This window comes from Bombus vancouverensis, chromosome 5 (genome assembly GCF_051014615.1).
Source record: "Bombus vancouverensis nearcticus chromosome 5, iyBomVanc1_principal, whole genome shotgun sequence".
NCBI classification, from domain to species: Eukaryota; Metazoa; Arthropoda; class Insecta; order Hymenoptera; family Apidae; genus Bombus; species Bombus vancouverensis.
In genome coordinates, this window is record NC_134915.1 from 16,477,076 (window position 1) to 16,495,585 (window position 18,510).

Sequence of the window (18,510 nt, forward strand, 5' to 3'; positions counted from 1 at the left end):
GTTAACCATTCGATGGCTAACCATGGTCTTCCTTTTAGCCAACTTCGTCGACCCTAAGCGGTCTGCGACGCTGTCGAGCCTTGTACGACTGCGAAGCGGACAACGAGGACGAATTATCGTTCCGTGAAGGCGAGGTGATCATCGTGACGAATGAGCAAACTGACGACGACAACTGGATGGAAGGTGCCCTCGAAAGAGCGCCTGAAAGGAGGGGAATGTTCCCGATCAGTTTCGTGCACATGCTGCAAGATTAACATTCGGTAAGCCTGAACTCGTTGGCAAGTGTCTCCAGTACTGCCAGCTCCGTGAGCGTTGCTAGTCTCGGCAGAAGGTCTTGGTTGAGAAAACCAAAGGATTGAAGATGAAGGATCGGGCGTTTGTCTGGCGATTGTTTAAAAATCGTCGATTTCACGATGTCCATTCTTTTGGCACTTCTTCTCTATGTTTCTACAACACACTTGTAGGCCTCGAACTTTTGTACACGAAGTTATTATCGTTCGAACTAAACACGCGAGTGTAGAAAGTGCTTCGGAAATAGGTAGCTTTAGTGCGGTATTCTAACCTCCTTAAGAATAAACCTAATCATAACCTAACCCTAAGAATGAAAGAAGATCACTAGAATATAGATCTAGGAACTCTTCCTTTCTGGAATATAAATGATTTCCGTCTGCAAAAATACACGCATCGCACCGACGTTTTCAGAGACATGCAAAAATTCCAGGTGTATTCCGAATTTTTTCATGCGCAGAAATAATCCAGATTTTTAGTATTATCACGCTATCAATAGTATTACTATCTTTCTCCCCATTTCTGAAGCACCATGTATACTATGAACTCGTTCGATCTGTTGTTCGAACCGAACAATATTCGGTATCCTAACTGCGTTTCCACTTGAGCAAACATACATAATCGAGTGTGTACTTTTGTCACAAATAGTAGTTCGCTCGAACGTAGAAACGTGCTTAAGAAGGTAAATCATAGCCACGCTATGTACTAATGTGGAACGAATCAAATTAATTCACTGTATCGCTTGGTTCCACTGGGATAAATTGACTCGGTTGGACATGTCGGACCTGTTTCTGGTTCAGTTTTTGGAGGTTACATGGAATTTGAAATAGTTTCTTAGCTTGTAGATGACAATCAGCTTGAAATTACTCCGTAGACACATATTGATTTTCTGAAATGGAGATTTTGACATTTGAATAATGTAGAAAACAGGAAAATAAACGAAGAAACTTTTTTAAAGATGTTTGTCTACGTCTGAGAGGAGGGGTAGAGTTTGATGACTCTTATGGAAAGAAATATCGTTTAATTAGGAGAAGAGCAATTTGAAAAAGATGGGGTTGTCTTCGAGAGTGATTTAGAAACATCACGGAGAGTAGCTGCTATAGCCTGAACAAAATCAATTGGCTTTTTCAAAGCCACCGGGAGAAACCCCCGCTATTTAGCTGTTATGCAAATTGACTCAGGAAAAGTAATCTGCAAATGTCCATTCAATTTTAATCATATTGTATTTAAAAACAACAGAAGCGCGTAGTAAAACTGCAAAAAAGGTATAAAACGGTGAAAGAATTATTTAAAGGAATTATTTTATAAAGTGAAATGCACTGAAGCAAAAGCTTGAACAAAATTGAAGCTATAAAGAAAGTTGGTATAGTGAAAGTTTATGCTAGTAGTATAGTTAACTTAAGGTATTTAATGTAATTACGGTAAGGATGATATATTGGAATAAAATTATAATTGGTATGTATAGAAGAAGAAAAGTATATTAGAGTTGTATTTTTTTTAATAATCTCATTGCAATTGGGTTAAAGAAGATTTTAGAAATCCAATTGACATTGTTCAGACTATTAGCCTCGATACTTCATGTGCTGTATCAAAACGTGCCTACTCGAGTCGGATATTCAAGCGTGAAGGAAACGTGTCTTTGACGATTCTACAATTCTAGAAATGCAAAGAATTTCGATAAATGAAATGCATTCAGTGCCAGAAGAACAAGAACGTAACATGACTATTAATTGTTTCGAGCAAGACGTCGAAATCGAAGACTGGATCGATTCGCGGTTCTGAAGACCGACGGTAAACAAACATAAAATGTGATATAAGATATATTTCAGTATAAATTATTAGTATTACGAATCGGATTTAACAAATAAAAAAAGAATTCGGTACACTAATAAAATGGCGCTGTCGTGCGTGTTAATCAAGGCAGGGCGCTGCGATCGGCAAGTCCATCGTAAATTACATTAATTCGTTCGTAACTGATTAGAACTAAGAGGATACCGGTTTATCTTGCTGCTAATTATTATCGATTGTATTACGTAAAACCAGCAGGTATATTCGATCGGAATAAAAAGTAGACTGCGGATGTTTATACAATTTTGTATCTTTATGGACATTTTTGATATTTCTGCAGCCCTCACAAACGAAAATGTTGTAAAATGGGAAATCACGGAAAATAAACATTCCTCGTCATCCCTCTCCCTCTAATCTCTTCATCTGCACTCTGGAATCTTAAATTTCCCAAAAACGAGTAAACGTCCGCAGTCTGGAGTCACGTTCGGTAAATGTGCACAATTTCGTCTATACAGAGCCAAACATAAAAAACGAAAAAAAATAAATGTATGCGTGCGTGCGTGCGTGCGTGCATGTGTGTATGCGTGCAGTCATAAGGAGAACAAAAGCAGAAGGGAAAATACAGAGTTTGATCTGTTACCTGTTGCATGTCTTAAATATCTGGCGCACATTTCTACTCTGTACTGCCAATGCTGAGTATACTCTATTATACAGTCGCGTTTCAGGCGAGTGAAACGAAAAGGAAAATCATAGAAAAAATTTCCGTGAAATAGACGCAACGAGTGGCGTCGATCGTTATAGAAGATATAATATAAACTTAGGATGTCAAAAAGAAAAAGAAAAAAAAAAGAGAGGCGTTCATCTCCATAAGAAAAGAAACGATGTGACATTAAAATATTGCATGACACCGATAGTATTATTAGCGTATTCGACTCTTAACAATCACGTGGTTACGAGCGTATGTACATTTTTGTAATGCCATATTATTTGTTAGTAAATATATATATATATACACACAATATATATATATATATATTGTGAAATAGAATTATGAAATTAGAGATTTATTAGTCATTAAGTATATATAGTATAAATATATATATATATATGTATATATATATATATATTTATAATGAGATGAAAAGGAGGAGCATAAAAGAAAGGACAGAGTAATGAAGCCAAGCATGTGCTGCGATTTAATCGAGATTTATGCGCCAGAAGCGAATTGAAATTTTTATTTGTTACATATTTTTGCTTGAAACACTCTGAGACACGTACGAGACCAAAGAAAACATTTTCTCGCGAGCGAGAGGGGAACCGTTGACGCTGTCTAGCTCAATCTTGCGTAAAAGTGGACTGTAATTTTCTTTCTTTTTTCTTTTTTTCCAAGCAAGTGTAAATTTTTACTATCCACTTTACTTCCGACACTGAACCTTTTGCTCGCCTTTTATTTTGTTTCTCTCTCTCTCTCTCTCTCTCTCTTTTTGTATTTAAAATGTTTAACCGGGAAACGTCACCAAATAAATATATATAATTATACACGTATGTTATGTGACTGATGTGCTATTTATGGATTCTGTACTCGTATCGGTTCAAACGAAAAGGAACCACGAAGAAGCCGCAAAGCGTGAAATCAGCGATCGATAAGGGACTGTGGTCCGTTGCCTAGTCGAAATCGGGATATTATTTATGTTTCTTTTTTTCTTTTCCTCCTTCGATAGCGAGACTTTTGCTTTGTATTGAAATTCAAATTTGAATGTATTTGTGATCGTCCGTATATATTTACAATTATTTCACGAATCGAAGATATACGATGTTAATAATATATAATAAAACAAAATATAATTTTAAATAGCGGAATGGCAATGACATTATTTTTTACGAAGTATTCTCGAATTTATATTGTTTATAATATTACTTTTTGGATTGATATTCGCTTATATAAAAAAAAGTGAAATTAATAACTCAGTATAATCCATCAGTTTTTATATAAATTCTTTTACGAAAGAATTTAGAAATTAATCAAAACAAAATATATATATATATATATAATAATAATAATAATAAGATAAAGAATAAGGTTAATTTGAAAGGATGAATAAATTATTTGGAAATTCACCTGAAAAATAAAAAAAATTAAGTTATTTCAAACATGTTATTCTTTGCTATTATAAACTACAAAGTAGAGTACTCGGAATGATATTATTTTCTATATATAATTACATGGTAGGCTCGCAACGTTTTACTGTTTTACTTGATCAAAACGGTCGAAAGTTTTATATGTATGTATAAACAGCTCCTGTTAAGCAGCTAAAAGATACGTCGTTAATTAATAAACTTAATTAATGCGCTGTTTATGTGAGAGTATTACGAGAATGACGATCAACGTGTTTCCAATAAACCCATGAAACTTTACCTTGTAAAAAAATGGCATCGCTTCTTCACTTAATCTTTTTCCAAACACTGTATATGATAAACAATAAATATTTATAACAAATATAAACAATAGGTCATCGCTTAGGAGTTATTCAGCGGATAATTCAAAGTGATAGTTGTTATACGAAAATGAAAAATTTCGTCACTATCTTGCGTTTGCATCGATGATACTTTCAGAAAATATACGTTCTCGATGAGAGTAGCAAACGAAAGATCTTTTGAAAAACAGGGTTAGACACAACAAATCTTAAGTCATGTCGCTGTGTAATGCCAATCTGTAATAAAAGAATAAAAGTAAAAGAAGTGAAGAAAACAATCTAATCTACAGACTGCAGATTTTTATGCAATCTTTTGAGAATACCATTGAAGAAATAGAAACTTGTTACAATATCAGTAAGAAAATAGAAAATTGTTTTACATACCTGTCAAGTGTTATTTAGAAAGCACCGTATGCCCTGCATCATAAGTATTTGAACACTTAATCCAATCAAGACATTGATGTATATTTCTGTTATATTTTCAACATTATGATACAAGAATCCTGTATCTTTTCCTGTAACTGAGATCAAATGTTCTGCTACATTGAAACTGACACAAGGAATATGCCTACATCGATTAAAGTCCATATTTATCTCTGATAAATAGCTGACACCGCATAAAATCTGTATGAACCTTCAAGTATAGTTGTAAACGCATATTCAACTCATTCTAAAATCTCAACACTGACAATGTGGATATACTGAAATAATAATACATAAGTCATGTAAGTTAGGTGTTTCCATAGAAACAATTTTCATCCAACTCCAATTTCTAATATTTATTAACTATTGTTTTGAACAACATCCACTAACTGTTATATGTATCCTTGTGCAATTCTGCACTTTTAAATTTCCACCATAAATGCATAAGAATCTACAGTCTACTAATCCGTTTAGCATTAAGCTGCCTTTAAACTGTGTTTACAACATCCTCGCAATTTTTGACGCGTCTAAACGAGACACGACTTGTTCATATATGCTGACAAAATGCAGAGGATCATGCCGTTGGTCGATGTACATATGTGTATAGAGCAAGTGAGCGATCGAGGAATGAAAGAGTCGATGTTTATACTATTTAAGCATACGATAAATGATAACGTAACGTCTTAAGCATGTATTATATGGATATATTTAATGAAACGCGTCGATAAAGAAAATGGTGAATGACTCCTGTTCCTTGCATAAAACTTCTGCTGTAGATTGTACACCATGATTAATGTTAAGAGCAAGATGTTTAAGATAAACAACACGTATGGAGAAATTACATGATTTCAACATATTCAAATATGTTATGGATGACAGGACTTAAGTACTTTCTCTCTGAAAAAGATATGATCTTTTTTCATTTCAATATGTTTCTCATCTTCCCTCGAAATAATCTTTAAAAGAACTACCAGAAAATTACTTAGTGGAAAAATAATTTTCTATATAAAAGAAATTATACTTCCAAATAAAGTGTCACATTTATCATGTATTATATATACTATAACATGTTCTCAAACAAAGATTCTTGTAGAATAAATGTGTTCACAAACTGACAAAGACTACTTGTAAAATAATTCAAAGGTATATGCAGCAAGTATTTGTTCATTTTTCACGTCTAATAAATCAAACATCTATTATTCGCCACTACAAACTGCACGAACAAGATACTAACTTACTATTTCATTATAATAGTCATAAAACTTCTAGTGTAACGAAACTGTATTGGTCCAGTCTTCGAGAACAAAAGAAGTCAATATAACATCAATGCAGATTCTCAATGAAGAACAGGAGTCACAAGCGTACCACCTTGTCCTCTGAACTTATTATACTTTATGCATTTAAAGAATCGTTAAGTAGGCTATAAGTATTTATTACTATTTCGTAGTTACTTGTACTAGGTACGAAAAACGCACGTTAACACGTAATTATATTGAAAGCAGATTTGACGATATAAAGTGTTTTACAGAGAGAACGAATCTTTTAAGGCGAGGCGATTATAAAAGGCGTGAAATAAATTTCTCGTATATTTGGTAATTTAAAAAAACAGATGCAATCTGAAAACGACGCGCTGTTATATTATTAAGTCTACCTACGTGTATGTACCTAATAATGCCCGTGCTAAAAAATTTATGAAATCTTGTTTAGGTACGGCCTTCGACGATATCGAAGCAGGTCTAAATATCGATATTATATGACGGTAATGTACTAACGTTTACTGTATCCTTCGTGACTAAAGCGCAGCAGGATTGTCTTTCGGACAGTTCAAAAACTTTGAAATGTATCAGAAATAAATATCATTTAGAGAACTATCATAACGCCACTTTTTCTTTATCTAACGGTATAATCCATCGAGGGCCAAATCTCGTTTGAGATCATTCTACACTCTACAATTCCAAGAATTTGCTCAATGGACGCAATCTTAATTTTGGTTGATCGAGTCGTTGGTCAAAAACAAAGATTCTGGTACTTTATCTCGCTACCAGAAGGAATTAGAAATTGCATTTCTCACGTAGTACAACAGATTCTTATAATTAATAGAATGAAATAAAATTTATACCACGACTATCCGATAACAGAAAAGGAACTATTTAGTGAATTGCAAATTAATAAAACATTACCTCGTACACCACACAAACCTCGAGTGATAAAATTATTATTGCGGATGATACCACGTGAGTTACATTCTAAAACACAAAAGATGCCATCTTGTACACTTACAACAAACGATCAATCCACCATTATCACACCAAACGACTAACATTTCGTTTGCCACATTAATACGTTACCACAGATTATGACAATTGCAGACCTTACAGACGCATTAATATTCTTCGACATCTCAAGAATTTTGAGAATTATTTAGCTTATTATTTTTTATTTAGAAAAACTATGTGCGTTAGACGAAGAAAACATATATTTATAACAACTACAGTAGTTGTACTAATATATCTAAAAAAAAAAACAGTTGACTAGTTGATTATTAGAAACAAATATATAGAAATATTAATGCCACTTTAACGCCACTGTACCTATAAAGAGAAGAACACAACCATTAAGTTGTTTGCGTATGAAAAATTTTTTATTGAAAAATGTTCTTTCACGCTACAACGTCAGTATACCTTCGTCTATTTAACGTTATAACAGTACAAAAATTGCATTTTTACAAGTTATCCAGCTTACGTGACTAAAATATCCCAGTTAGCAATCTGATAATTCAAAAGCTACGTCTCTTAATAATTAACAGAAGGCGCCGTGTATAGCAGAGGCATTCTTTGGCCAAAACGCAACATACCAGTCTCAAATGGAATTCATCCACCTTCGATAAATCAATCGGATCGATAAATTCATCTACAATGTGTATCTATCTCGTCAAATATCGACGAATTCTCTGTCTCTCCTGTTTAATACCAAGAATAGAATCGGCGTTTGCTTTACGGTTCGCTGAATTTGCTACTCGAAACTTCGTCCGAGTCGATAGGTCGTCTCGTGTCACGCACATACGCGCGATTTGGAAACAGGAGAATCGAAGAGAAAACAACAACGAGAAAAGAAAGGAAAGAAAAAGAAAAAGAAAAGAGAAGTGTTCCGTATCGTTCGAACCGTAATGCATAAACGACCGAATCGAACGCAATCGACAAGATACAAAAAGCTAAACACATTCAACGTGCTTCGTACATGAACTTGTTAAAATTGAAACATGTCAAATAGTCGCGTTCGCCGGCCAAAGCACACCTAAAAAAAGAGCAGAAGCCCTTCCAACACGAAGAGGCGTTACATTTTCACGCGTGATTACACACAGATCGTCTTTCTATTCTTTCAGCTGCTCCTATTCCGTATAAACGCGTTTCTAAAGCGCATCTTCCGTTTTTGCCTAGCTTCTTTCTCTCGTCGAAGCAAATGTCAGTCGATGGTTGTTTATTTTGCTACCTGGGTTATCGTCAATGACGCTTTATTTCGGCCGGAAACTTGCTCTTTTTCGTTCGCTTTCTTTTTTGTTCCTTTCTTTAATATATACGCTGTTAGCGAAAATTTAATTTCTTCCATTACTTACGTCCTTCGAGACGATGAGTTCTTCGGCTACATGTTCTCACTTGTTTTTTGTAATCTCGATCTCATCGAGATACATACTACGCGTACGCTCTAAGTATGTAGACTACGGATATTTATGCAAATTCATATTTTCATATTAATATAATCAGAAGAACGGAATATTAATTAGAAGATCGTTTCAACTATGAAATATTGTAATATATTGTACATGTACATTTTGTGTATTTTCGCGCCTTTACATTTCCTGTAGATGCATAAAAATCCGCAGTTGAGTTCTAAGTAGTCGATCACCTGAAACGCAAGCATCCGGCCAAAGAGTATATCCTGTGCTATATAGCGTTTTAATAACTCATTTGTCCCCGCGCCGGTACAAGAGATCATAATCTCTGAAGCGGATTAAAAGCAAATGCAACGAATGGATAAGCATGGCGACTGATCGTCGAGTGTCAAACGTCTGCGCATCTATAATGCGACGGCCTGTCATCTTGGCCGCCATCTTTGCACAACTCTGGCTGGTACAAATATCGGAGAATTCGAAGCTTTCACAAATTGATTTCTTACCGATCGAAATTACCAAAGCATTTTCCGCGTGTATAGAGCATCCTTTTAGAAGAATTCTTTGATAGCGTTACAGCCAACTTTTTCAGAAATTTCATAATATACTGACAAAGCTGGCTAGCTCTGAAAGATCTAAAAAAATAATATATATATATAAATTCTACGTGTTCCTATGAGAACTGAACCAAATTTGAGATACGCAGTTCAACGGTTTCGACCTTATGATCTATCAGTTCCCAAAATGTTTACTTTAAATTCTATTTAGGAGCCTTTTAACTCGTGATTTAACTGGGATATCAAATCTACGAAGTTCTATATGACTAGAGAACCCTTCTTAAATAAAATGTTTCATCTAACATCTTTTTTCTTTCCATCTTTTGAAACATGCAAATATTCGAGGCAATCCGTGTCTTTTAAAACAAGTTATATATACAGCCTATTAGGATATAATTACTAAATATTTTCGAATCGATATTATTTAACGAAGAAAGATAAAGGACGGCGCAGGGAAGTAAAGATAAAAATCGGAGATAATAGTTCTTAATCGACGAGGGCAGTACAGTTGGTTACGTGTTCGTTGTTGAATTTGATTTTAAACATGTTCTATGCTACGAATATATAAAAAAATATAGAAGAAAGTTAAAAATAAAAAAATGTTCTTTTTTCTTTTCAAATATGACTTCAATTTTATACGATGTGGAGGTAAAGTATTCACACATCATATTTTTCCAATCGACTTATACCGATAACGAAATCTAGTAACGCCAGGAAATCGTCCTTTTAAAAAGGCACTGCACCCGAAAGTCTCCAGAATTTCAATGGTGAGAATATAAATTTAACATCGTCTTATCCATTCGATGCTATCGAATCGCAGTAAGCTGTGCTTCTGCCGAAAGCCACCGCACCAGTTATCCCTCACGACTATATGAGGCAAAATTTATGGAATATTGTCCACGACCAAACAGTGGACTCGATATATAACGACAGCGTAAGTACTATAAGTGCAACGTTCCCTTCGTATCTCGTTTATGCGCGTGATGTACACCATAACTGCTTTGCCTCGTATCAAGATTGGCTTCAATGCAGACGATTCTGTTCGCAATCGTGGCGCCAATGGGATTCGACAGGTTCAAATTTTTAATGATTAGATTGCGAAGGTTCATCCATTTACGAAAAATTTAAATGTACGAAAACGTAGAGAATGCATACTGTAATATATATATATGAATGTACAAAATATCTATAGCGAAGTACGTAATATTTAAAAAGTAGAACAAATTTCAACGTAAGTCCTGTGTTCAGTCGTATTCGTAAAAATCTGAATAAACGTTCGCAATCTGCTAATAATCTAATGCATGCGACCGTGTGACCTTGATATTGGAATATACACGGTATAAAATTGTGGAATCGCATAGCGTCACTTTCGCAAGAAATATCGCGTGGCTCGTTAGCATCGAAACCTGGCAAACAACAATTTTCTAAACAAAGACAGGGCGTCGACAAACGTATCGGATTTCGTATTCCTCGTTCTTTTCTCGTTCGTTTGTGATCGTTTCAGCGGTCGTCGATCTTTGGCAGAATCACGCTTCCGTTACATTTTTCTATTTCTTCTTCTTCTCTTTCTTTTTTTTCCTTTTTTTTTTAACTTTTTCTGATAAACACATCATGCATGTTCGCTCGATGCGAATAATATCTCTTTGCGTTTCTTAGCTAGTTCAGGTCCTGCCCTTTTTAAAATTGATCGCGTTTATTTAGATACTGCGTTTCAGTATGAAATAATAAATCCTACGTTGAACGAATTTCCTGAAGTCGTTTGGAAGCAGTCTTTCAGCTTTTATTCTTGCATGCGTTAACGCTAAAGTCGTCGTATATATCTTTTTCCTCCACCTGTTTTCTTCTCTCTCTCTAGATCTTTCCTCCTATCTTCGTTCTTATCTTCTTTCTTTTTTTTTTTTTATCATTTCTTATCTTTTTTTCATTTAAGGATTTTAAATCGCGCGCGCTCGCCCTCGCTTTCACTTTTTAACCTTCATTCGTTTCTTTTCTTTCTTTTTTTTTCCTTTCCCCGTTTTGCGCAATTAAATGTACAAATAATATCTATACACATTTAAAAGTGGTAGAAATTAGAAATTGTATTCACGTTTGACTAGCTTTTGACCGTCTCTCCCGAAAAATTATTACGTGTTTGCCTTCCTGTCTATATACGAAACATCTCTGGGATTCTAGTCGGATATACGTAATGTCCGTCTGTGTATACGAGTGTTTATGTATGCATGCTATATGTACGTGTATATGTATACGTGAATAGGATGAGCGTATACGTAAAATCGTATATGAAACTCGATTCTTTCGTCAATTTGTTCTTTTTTTTCCTCATAATTATAGAAAGGGGAAAGAATATGGGGGATGAATGATCACCGCAAAATATCGTATCGATTGATCGTTCCTCTAATCTGTTTCGTGTTGACGATTTCTTTTTTCATTCAAACAGGCTAATTAATTAACCGAGAAATCACCGCGCGCCATTACGTAGATTCATGATCCTAATAAGAGTATAATCATTAGAATAAATCGTTATAACCTAGATATATAGCTAGCAAATTACTCTCTCGTTAACTTGATATATACTCTCACATGCACGCACATACAAACGTATTCTCTTCTTCTCCCGCCCTTTCATCCAATTTTCTCTTTCACTCGATTTTTTGTCTTCATTCTCTCTTTCCTCTCGCGCTTCGTTCTCTAATTCTTAATATTTTGACAGGTTTTTCCTTCCACAGTCTTCCAATTGTTTTTATTCACGCGGCCGTGCAGCTGATCGAGAATTAAACGAAACGAAGAAACGCCCGAAATTCACCACGCGGCTCACGGCGCGTGAATTGTTCAGTCTTTCGTTTATATATTTGTTTTTTTTTTTTTTGCTTATTTGTTTGCTTGTCTCATATATTGTTTATCGATACGTTATATCAGTTTATCGCTAATACTATTATATTTAGTTATTAAATTTAATCTTTCCCGTATCTTTACATGTTCCTTTTTCTTTCACTTCTGTTTCTCGTTCTTTCATCATAATCATCGCCACCCGTTTCATCTTTTTTCTTTCTCGTATCTCCTTCTTCCTCCCTAACCTTGTTGCACGAAAAATATTATGCTACGGTTTTACTCGCGACGTAGTTACGATTAAAGTGCTAATAAGTGCATTTTATATAGTATGGTGTACGGTTATAATTTAAAGCCACAGATTTCGATGTCGCATCATGAAAGCATAATGCAAGTTTTTCTTTCAGTTCTAGCATTCCTCGACTCGTTTCGCTACATGTGTATATTTAATTATTTAGTCTTATACCCTTCTTAGCGTTCGTTAGCACGAGACATATACCTTTCTAAGGCCTTAAAAAATCCGTTTATTATTAATAATCTCTTCGCCTTCTTCCCCTACTCCCTCTTTCTTTCCTTCAGTACTTCCTATCCTCTTCTACTTATAGTTGTTAACTGCGACTTTAAAAGAAGAGACACATGGTAACTCTCTCTCTCTCTCGCTTTCTCCCTTATCTTCTTCCTCGCGTAAAAGTATAAAGAATCACGAGATCTGTGCGCAAACTACAAAGTATACACACCGCTGCATGTCATCTTTTCCTATTCTTTTTTCTCCAACAATCGTGATTGCGAAGGCGAATTTAGAACGTGTACATGCGACAGCGCTTCGTCTCTTTCCTTTCTTCCTTTTCTTTCAATGTATGTAACGAAGTAATATTGTGTATTATATCTTTTAAGTATGATTTTCCATTTCCTCTAAGGAGAGCTATACAGTAATAATGACGATAGCGGGGAGAGTATAATGTTATAGTATTAGCAGTACTCATAATAGTAAGAGTAGTTGTGAGGGCTACTTGTAGTAGGGTAATGGTAATAGTAATAGCATAGCTGATAGATGATAATGGTAGAAACAGTCGTAACGATAGGAGGGTAAAAATAGCAATAGCGTGAAAGCATATTAATAATGGTGTTAGTGGTCACCCAGAGAAATGGTAGTAAACGGTAGCAGTAATAAGAGTTTACATAGTAATAATTGTAGTAATAACTATAATAATGATGATGATAATAGTAATAATAATATGACAAGCAGTAAAGACAATGATGAACATAATGAGAATGATGGTGTGGCGAATTAGCTATCGGCCGGAATAGTAATAAACGATGGTGACAAAACATAGAGTAATAAGTAGTAGCAATAGCGGCGGTGGCAATAAGAAAGTAGAACGGAGAGATAATTATCGTAGTAATGTTAAAAAGAAGTAAAATCAGTCAGTTCGTTAAAATGAATACATTAGTATATAATGTGTCCTGGCGCTTAAAATCAGACAAATTCCATTTCCCGAAATGGATAACACACGAAGATAATAATATTGCAAACATCGCACAATTAATGTGGTGTACCTTTTTCGTCCCCTTTTTTTTCGTTTTAATATATGTTATACGTTTTTTTATCCGCTTCCCATAAAATTCTATCTCATATGTGTATACATATATATTCTTTATATAATACATTTATATAGATGCAGCAATTAGTCAAGGAAAGAATCTATCTTCCTAATAGCATTTGGCTTGCCAAATTCTGTCAGTTTCAATTAAATAGTATAATTGCATCAGATATAATAAAAAATATTTTTTTTTAGTTTTCCTTCGCGCGTCGTTCTGACATCGCAAAACTGGGTTTTCTTGGTGTAAATGTCTCAAATGTTGGACATTTCATTTGGTAGGGCTATTAAAGCGTGAGAATGCATGCACGTTTATACGTGCTACTTGTCAGCATTTATCATTGCTGTCGGAGTCTCTTTATTCTCGCAAAATGTAAGGGCGTCAGTCTTGCCTTCGACTTTGAAAGATCGGAGCTCGGACATATATGTCGTTTTATAATTTTTCTGTTTTTAACAGGACTTACTTGTGTAGATCCAGTCAAGGAAAAAAACAAAGAATTGATTAGGCCTCACCGAAACCACCGATTGCTTGTTCCGTCATTCTTAAACAAAGAGATTCGAGACGAGAGTTGATTTCTGGCTCCGTTGTTTCGGATGCGTTGTTGCTACTCGGGCTAAGAAAATGATCCCTCGGTGCACTGTATGTGCGTTGTAACGTTCTTTGTAACTGCTAAAATGTGAATAGAAACTAATTTTTCTCGTGAAAAAGCTCGCATCTAAATGCGAAATTAAGCTTAATAAAAAACGTACCTGTAAACTAGATTCTTGTAAACTAGGTCGCTTTTTGGTCGCGTGGACTGGACGTAAAGTATTCTGATTTACGCTTTGGTTCTGATTATTTTGTAAATATGGTGTAGATATACTGTTTCTGTGAGTGCTAACCACAAAAGAATTGTTTTGCGGATGTGTATTATGGACGTGTCCTAAGTTTAAACTTGGTTTTCTATTGTGCTGCTGGGGGTTACAGTACCTTCTATTATTGTAGCCATAATTATGTTGCCATCTGAAATTTTAATTGTACGAATGTTAATTATATATCCAGTTATTTATTTCGAACTTTATAATTATCATGATTTCAAAAGAAAAGTTATTTCTTTTAGTTATTCCTCTTTTCCTTACTTTGGAGTCGGTCGTGGATTTCCAAGTCTACTGCGCCATTGTTGTACCTTCTCCTTTTGATTTGGAGTAAAGCAATCATGCTGCAATACTTTCTCTAATATGTTAATACAAGCGCATAAAATACCGTCATCCACGCTATCCAGTGCCAACCGGCTACACACTACAAAACAAACAAACACGACGTGTTAGAATATTTTTATTCTTGTTATCTGGTATATATCATATTATCTTGAAACATTACATTAATAATTACGCAATACTCACGTTTTCCAAGAACCTTGGTGAATTGTGCAGGTATATCCTGAAGATCATTTTCTTGGCTGGGTTTCATGGGAGTAGCTAAGATAATTTTTAATTCATCGATCGTATTAATCAATACTGTCGGACCTTGTAAAAACGAAGCCGATTGTGTATTATCGCGAGTTGGTTGTAATAAGTCTTTCTCTAAATTTAGAAGTGTTGTATAGCGTTGTTGCAATTTTGCGATAGAAAGGGCTAATTTATGTCGGGCCCCTTTCGTCACGCCTTGTTCTGCTAATTGTTCCTCAGTTAACTGAAGCATTTCTTCGTAACTGAGAGTAACAAACAGATAACTATATTTATGAAGGCGTAAAGTTTTAAGCCATGATGGGACATCTGAAAAATAGATAATATGTTACTTTTCTTATCGATGAAGCGTAAATTTATGAAATTATATATACGTACCTCTCATACCACTAGCAAGCGATCGAGTAGATGTTTCATCTAAACGCCCTTCGCTGCCGCTACTTGCGCAAGAACTTTGAGGACTCAGTGGGCCTAATCCAATAAGATTGCCTGTTTAGAAACCAACAATTATTCAAATAAAATAAAAGTATAATCGAAATACTCTTGTTAACATTAACTTCAAATTAATCTAACTTGTATGATCCCCAGATACGCTGAAGCTTCGTGGCTTATGTTTAGTTGTGCAATTTATATTGTTACTGCGATCAACAACTTCTAGATGATGAGATGGAGCAACGGGTGGTGTTAAACTGTTCGATCGTCGTTGACGAGTTACAGGTGGAGGAAATTGCAAATTGAAGGCAGTGCCTGATTGTGTGCCAAATAAACTTGTCTGTTCACTTTGCTGTTTAGAATTTCGCTGCCATGCATTATCCCATCTAAATTAAAAGTAAATAAAATTAATATAATAAATATATACATAAATATTATACATAAATATTATATAACTGTTTCTAATTCACCTAATAGTAGTACTAGTGTACTCCTCGAGACTGTGTATTGGTGGTGTACCACTAATACGTTCTTCAAGATGTCGAAGCCACTGAGTCAAAGAACGTCTATCTTGACTAGTTATAGCTGGATGAATCAAACAATAACTTAACAGTTGTTGAGTTTGTTCGGTAAATTGCCCTGTAGTTACACAATGGCTTACTAATTCTGGTATTGCTACTAAGTAACATTGTTTGCACTCTATATTCCCAGGCCTTAATAATGGCAAATGTGTTAAAAGTTGATTTATAGCAATTTCTGTTGATTCTGATAGCAATGAGTTAATAAATGCTACAACAACATTTTTTGGTAAAAATCATTTACATTTGCAGACTCTTAAATTCGTTTATACCAATTATAAAAATTACCTGGATTATTAGCATTTAGTTCCTGTGAGTCTAATTCAGAAACAGAGTGCAAGGAATGCTGCACTGCTTGTGCAAGAAACCTTGCTTGAACTGCAGGAATGCGACGAAGTAGTGCATATAAAACTACAGTTTGCTCGCATTCATTCCATTGTGAGAAAACTCGAGTCAATTCACCAACTTGTTCGCAGAATAGAGCACCGGGTGACCACTTCATTTTTAACAGTGCTTTAGTGATAAGGAGCAAATATTAAAAGCTCCAATTTTTTTTTGGATTATTCGGATTATGATTCAATTGTGTTCCAATAATATTTAAACAAAACCAGGTATGTGCCAGCACTCTGTATTAAATATAAAGAATATTTACATTTTTAAGATGTATTCTATGTAAAATAATTTATTAGGAATTTAACCCTAATGTCCTCCCAGAATCTAAATGAGGATTATATTTTAATAAATATTATTAAGATATAAACAGTTATCAAATATTTGGCTTTTACTATTTTTTGCATAGTTAAATATTTAAAAATAAAATTATACAATATATCAAGGACAATCTAATTCATTTGAAATTTATTGCTAAAATATTGTTCTAATACCAATACAATACATTTTTAATATTAAATTCAATAGGGTAATGTTAATAATGATTTTATATGAGTATACACATTTATTTGTATGTAATATATAAAAAAATCTTATTATATACATACATAATAGAATTGCATGGTTAACTAAAATACATCTTTAAAAACTATCTTTATATTAACTGTATTATAATACTCAAATAGCAAGGGTTGCAGATTTCAATTATTCGAAAGTTAATTATTAACTTTTATATCTTAAATCACCCATAACTTTATCGTTTTAACCTAGTATCATAAAATTAATATTTAACATAAATTAACATATCAACTTTCTAGAACAGTGAAAGTGTGCAGCAAGTAAAATCGAACGCCTAATATTAATTAGTCTTACAAAATTATTATATTAAACCTACTTGTATTTATTTCAAAAATAAAACTTATAACGTACAACGTACCATAAAAAACAATAACAATAATTTATTACAATTAGGTACACTAAATATTCCAAATAATTTTTTCACCAACTATAATATTGTAAACACTACTTTAGTCTTCAGAAAAGAAATATATTAATTCTGTAATATCGAATCGTCGGATTTTTTCGGTCTTTATAGGCGTATAACGAAGTCTAATGTCCAACATAACCTCAAAATATCTGTGTACACTGCATCGACATGTAGGTACATCGATAAGAATTCCACTGAGGTCAAGTTTGTTTACCCCGCGATGCGTGTGTATTTATAGCTTTCCTGTTACGATCCATTCGGCGGTGCAATGGCACCGTGTGCGAGACTTTACATGCCTCTAACACTGATAGATAAGATACGATTCTTTCTACGGACAGAAATAACACAACTGTTCATCAAAGTTCCACCAAAGGCTCTAAAACCCTCATATGATAAAACTAAATATTTCTTAGAAAAATTTCATTTTGTATTTCCGTAGAATTCTTCGAGTCGCGTTCGTTGGTGCCGCTGCTATCTTTGTGTGCGTGGGATAGTAGAGGGGAAAGGACAGAGAACGAACAGAGAAAAACAAGAGAATAAAAAATAATTCGTTTATGTATTAATATTAATCGACTTTCACAGTAAAACGTATATGTAGTAGAATTATCGAAATTGTCACGAAATAGGTGAAAGGGATATTCTATAAATGTAACAAATATATTGCTACTGTGCGACTAGCACTCGGCCATTGAGCCGAACAGCAAACAACAAATTGTATGCTGAAATCGGTCAACGCGTTTATGCTATATAATATAGCTACATATTGATATAATTACCGTATGCAAGGCTGGAAGTGGCTGTTCCACAAGTTCGTTGTGTCCCTTGCAAAATAACAACAATACACAATTATAGCATTTTAGACGACGTCTAGTTAAAGGAAACATGTATCCACCATGCGGTATGGTGGGCTTACGTGACCACACTGGTTCGTCGTCGCAACTCGTTGCAGAACTTCACCTCTGCTATTGGACCACGCTCGAATGATAACAACCAATCGTGCTATAACTTGGGGCGCGGTTCATTTGTGTCTCAAATGTACGTCGATTTTGTTTGGC

The 18,510-nt window shown here is 34.4% G+C and overlaps 2 protein-coding genes across 12 annotated transcripts in view; one reads left to right on the forward strand and one right to left on the reverse strand.

The window, feature by feature from the left end:
• Asap (ArfGAP domain of ASAP) overlaps nucleotides 1–6,850 on the forward strand; it is a 55,778-nt gene extending 48,928 nt beyond the window's left edge. For all 11 annotated transcript variants that reach the window (XM_033337664.2, XM_033337667.2, XM_033337674.2 and 8 more), the window contains one exon: nucleotides 39–6,850. In XM_033337664.2, the coding sequence (XP_033193555.1) occupies nucleotides 39–254 (216 nt within the window). In that variant the 3' untranslated portion in view covers nucleotides 255–6,850. The remainder of the gene's footprint in view (nucleotides 1–38) is intronic.
• On the reverse strand, nucleotides 3,542–18,382 carry smg (sterile alpha motif domain containing protein 4 smaug). The gene is made up of 9 exons (XM_033337675.2): nucleotides 18,232–18,382; nucleotides 16,366–16,703; nucleotides 15,970–16,288; nucleotides 15,641–15,885; nucleotides 15,446–15,556; nucleotides 15,005–15,376; nucleotides 14,741–14,900; nucleotides 14,372–14,624; nucleotides 3,542–14,291 (listed from the first exon to the last, which is right to left on the reverse strand). The coding sequence occupies exons 2-9, from the start codon at nucleotides 16,577–16,579 to the stop codon at nucleotides 14,124–14,126; spliced, it is 1,842 nt and encodes a 613-aa protein (XP_033193566.1). The 5' UTR covers nucleotides 16,580–16,703; nucleotides 18,232–18,382; the 3' UTR covers nucleotides 3,542–14,123.
• Between the last annotated feature and the right edge of the window lie 128 nt (nucleotides 18,383–18,510).

Excerpts from the sequence above, each read along its gene's own strand:
- smg (XM_033337675.2), bottom strand. The coding sequence starts at position 16,579 with ATGAAGTGGTCACCCGGTGCTCTATTCTGCGAACAAGTTGGTGAATTG. Across the intron at positions 15,377-15,445 it reads GCTTGCTAGTGGTATGAGAG|ATGTCCCATCATGGCTTAAA; the intron begins GTACGTATATAT and ends TCTATTTTTCAG. Across the intron at positions 14,901-15,004 it reads CACCAAGGTTCTTGGAAAAC|TGTGTAGCCGGTTGGCACTG; the intron begins GTGAGTATTGCG and ends TTTGTTTTGTAG.